The sequence below is a fragment of the Zingiber officinale genome, chromosome 8A (genome assembly GCF_018446385.1).
Source record: "Zingiber officinale cultivar Zhangliang chromosome 8A, Zo_v1.1, whole genome shotgun sequence".
Taxonomy (NCBI): Eukaryota; Viridiplantae; Streptophyta; class Magnoliopsida; order Zingiberales; family Zingiberaceae; genus Zingiber; species Zingiber officinale.
In genome coordinates, this window is record NC_056000.1 from 134,430,963 (window position 1) to 134,434,067 (window position 3,105).

At 37.3% G+C, this 3,105-nt stretch overlaps 1 protein-coding gene across 1 annotated transcript; it reads right to left on the reverse strand.

The window, feature by feature from the left end:
• Positions 1–1,620: 1,620 nt before the first annotated feature.
• LOC122011290 (transcription termination factor MTERF15, mitochondrial-like) lies at positions 1,621–2,754 on the reverse strand. The gene has a single exon (XM_042567677.1). The coding sequence runs from the start codon at positions 2,752–2,754 to the stop codon at positions 1,621–1,623; it is 1,134 nt and encodes a 377-aa protein (XP_042423611.1).
• Positions 2,755–3,105: the final 351 nt, after the last annotated feature.

Below are 3,105 nucleotides of genomic sequence, written 5' to 3' on the forward strand. Positions count from 1 at the left end.
GAAATTTCCGTGGGACCGAGCTGGTCACCTTGGGATTATCATTTTTAACCATGGGATCAGACCAATCACCTCTAGAGATATAGTCAATGAGACTAACTGAATTATTATTATTTTTTACAATAACATTAAAAATAAAAAATAATATTATAATAACTATTTGATAATTATTACAGTTATAGCAACTACTATTATATTAAACTATTATATATTGAAACAATTACCACTACTTACTATAACATCGTCAATTAAAAGATATAATGAGACTAAAACATCTGATTGTTTTTTAAATGAGCATTTTTTTTTATAATTTATATAATTTAGAACACCCTTTTAATTTTTACCCTTTCATTTTTGCCCCGAAAATAACCACCTGATTTAAATTTTTAAGGTTTCGTTTATTTAACATAAAGTGTTATACTAATATAAAATAGTTTGCAAGAATATTTTTATAAAATATACTTTTAAATTTTTATGCATGAAAGGAGTTAATAATTTCAATTCTTTAAATATTTTAAGGTTCCATTTATTAGCCCCTAAAGTCACTGCAGTACCTATGATTCCTATCACTGTAATGAACATTTTACTAGTAATTTTACATCTTAAAGAAAAGCATTTACTGGATATTGCATCTAATGAAATTTAATTATCACACAGGAATGCTGAAACTAATCCAAAATATCCAAAAGAATGAGTTATTTATATGCACAACCAAACAAGCTAGTGCAGGGAAGGTTTATCATCACTACACCACCACAACAGCAACAACAAGAAGCTGTAAGTTCTAACTGTTAGTACCTTCTGTTCTCATTGATTCAAATACTTAAGCAGGTGATAAACTCTTTCTCATAATAAGAATATCACTTTCTGTAAAGCTCAAAGAAGGAGCTTGCAATGTGAATTCTAAGCTCCTTCAACTTTAAAAGTATTAAATCGGTTGATGTTCCGACTAATTTGAAAGAAAATAGGTTCAGCATAGATCTGACTCTGCATGCAAAAAGGGGAAAATCGCCTTTCATAATTCTATAAGACAAATTTCCTCTTATAAGGAATTCAACTGGCATATCCCAAAAACAAATCCTGTCTAACTCAATCGAGTTGCAAACTGGAACTCAGAAAGCCTAACATCCTCATGTCTACAGAAACAATGGCATGTATAATATAGAATATGAAAATTAAAAATGATTTTTCTATAATTTTGGCATATGGGTATTGTTTTCAGGCTTAAATCCAACTCTGTTTGTGAAAGAGGGCAAAAATCGCCTTTGATGATTCTAAAAGACAAATATCTTCTAATTGGAAGGAGTTCAACTGCTAAGGTCCTAAAACAAATCCATTTCAACTCAATAGATAGCAAAATGGAACTCAGAAAACCTAACATCCTCATGCCTACAACAACAGTTACATTCATAATATAGAATATGAATACTGCAAGCAGAAAACCTAATATCCTCATGCCTACAGTACCAGTTACATTCATAATATATAATATGAATACTGCAAGTACAACATATGAAAACAATCACAAGATTGGTTCAATATCATTGCTTATCCAGTCATAAAAATCAAACCTATATAAATCTAGCATTCATTAGCAGTTTGGATTATTCCCTTTGAACTCAGCTACACGTCACAAGACAAAACTTCAAGAAGTTTGGGGTGCATATCTTGGTAAGGGAGCACATACTTCTGCAAAAATTTTGGACCAGATGATGATAAAAATCCATGTATCTTGTTTCTTGACGTCCATAACCCTTCAGATTTCAATATCTCCATCACACGAAATCGAGGAATTAACCTCTTTTCCAAACTTAATCCTAAAGGCATCGGGTGGTAAGCAATGTCTGAAGGTGCAATCCCAACATCCTTGACCAAAAATTCCATCTTTCTCTGCAATGATTCTATGGAAAGGCTTAAAAATTTTGGATATTTCTTGATTGCAGTACTGAAATCGGAGTTCGACCAACCAAAACTGTTCATGAGCTTTACTTGGGCTTCAAATTTTTCCCTGCTGACCGCGTGCAGCACATAAAGGATCCAGAGGAACATTCTAGATCCCCGGGGAACTCCAAGCCCGTCAGCTCTATCCACCAGAGCCCGGAAGGTATCTGGGTTCAGCACGATGAAACTGGGGTGCCTTTTAATGGCAAGAGAAACTCGCTCTTCAGGAATACCACATTCATCCCGTAAAAAGTTCAAGTTCGGGCGTACCACATTCTCAATGCTGTTGCCTATAAACCTGTTACCCCTCCGGAGATTCTTGAGGAGGATCTCCTTGGATCCAAAAAGACTTTCCCAAAACTTCAATTTGGGGAGAAGCGTGTTCTGGATGCTGAGGGAAAGAATGGTGGGGTGCAGCATAACGACATTGACGGCGTCGGACTCAGAGAACCCCATGTCGCGCAAAAATTTGAACTTTGGAGCGAGGTTCGTCTCCACATCCCAGCCGAACAAATTTGGCTTCCAAGTTATTAGCTTTCTGAGATTCGCGCCATCAAGGCCCTGAGATTTGAGAAATCCAAGAACGGCGTCGGCCTTCTCGGCGGACCGAAAACGGGGGCGCGACTTGAAGACCTTGGAAGCATCGTCGGCGGTGAACCCGCATGTATTCACGAGGTACTCGACAAGGAAGTGAGGATCGGGAGAAGCGGTAGCGACTGAGGAAGATGCGGAAGCGCCGGTGGAGAAGAAGACGCGACGGAGTTCGATCGATGGAAGGAGCGCACGGCAGCGGACTAGGGAGTGAAGGTGAAGCATCGGGACGGCGCGTCACGCAAAGACCAAATTGGAAAACCTAATTTCAGCTACCCACAAATTTCACTTTTGCTTACATTACTGGCCAAGAATTAGGTTATAAATAAAAGTACGCCATTATGCAAATCATAAAAGATTTTTTTTCAAAATTAAAACTTAAAAAAACACAGACGGCCCACACATTATTTTAACAATAGGCGTAAGAACGTGAAAATTTTAAGTATTTCACTTCACAAATTATTATTGATCCAGTGATAAAGACGGAGATCCCGGATCTTCATTGGCGAAGGGTCAACGACACATAGAGATCAAAAGTCAAGAGATTCAACTCCGAGATCCGACCGACCAGACTGA

Coding starts and splice junctions, on each gene's coding strand:
- LOC122011290 (XM_042567677.1), bottom strand. CDS start 2,754: ATGCTTCACCTTCACTCCCTAGTCCGCTGCCGTGCGCTCCTTCCATCG.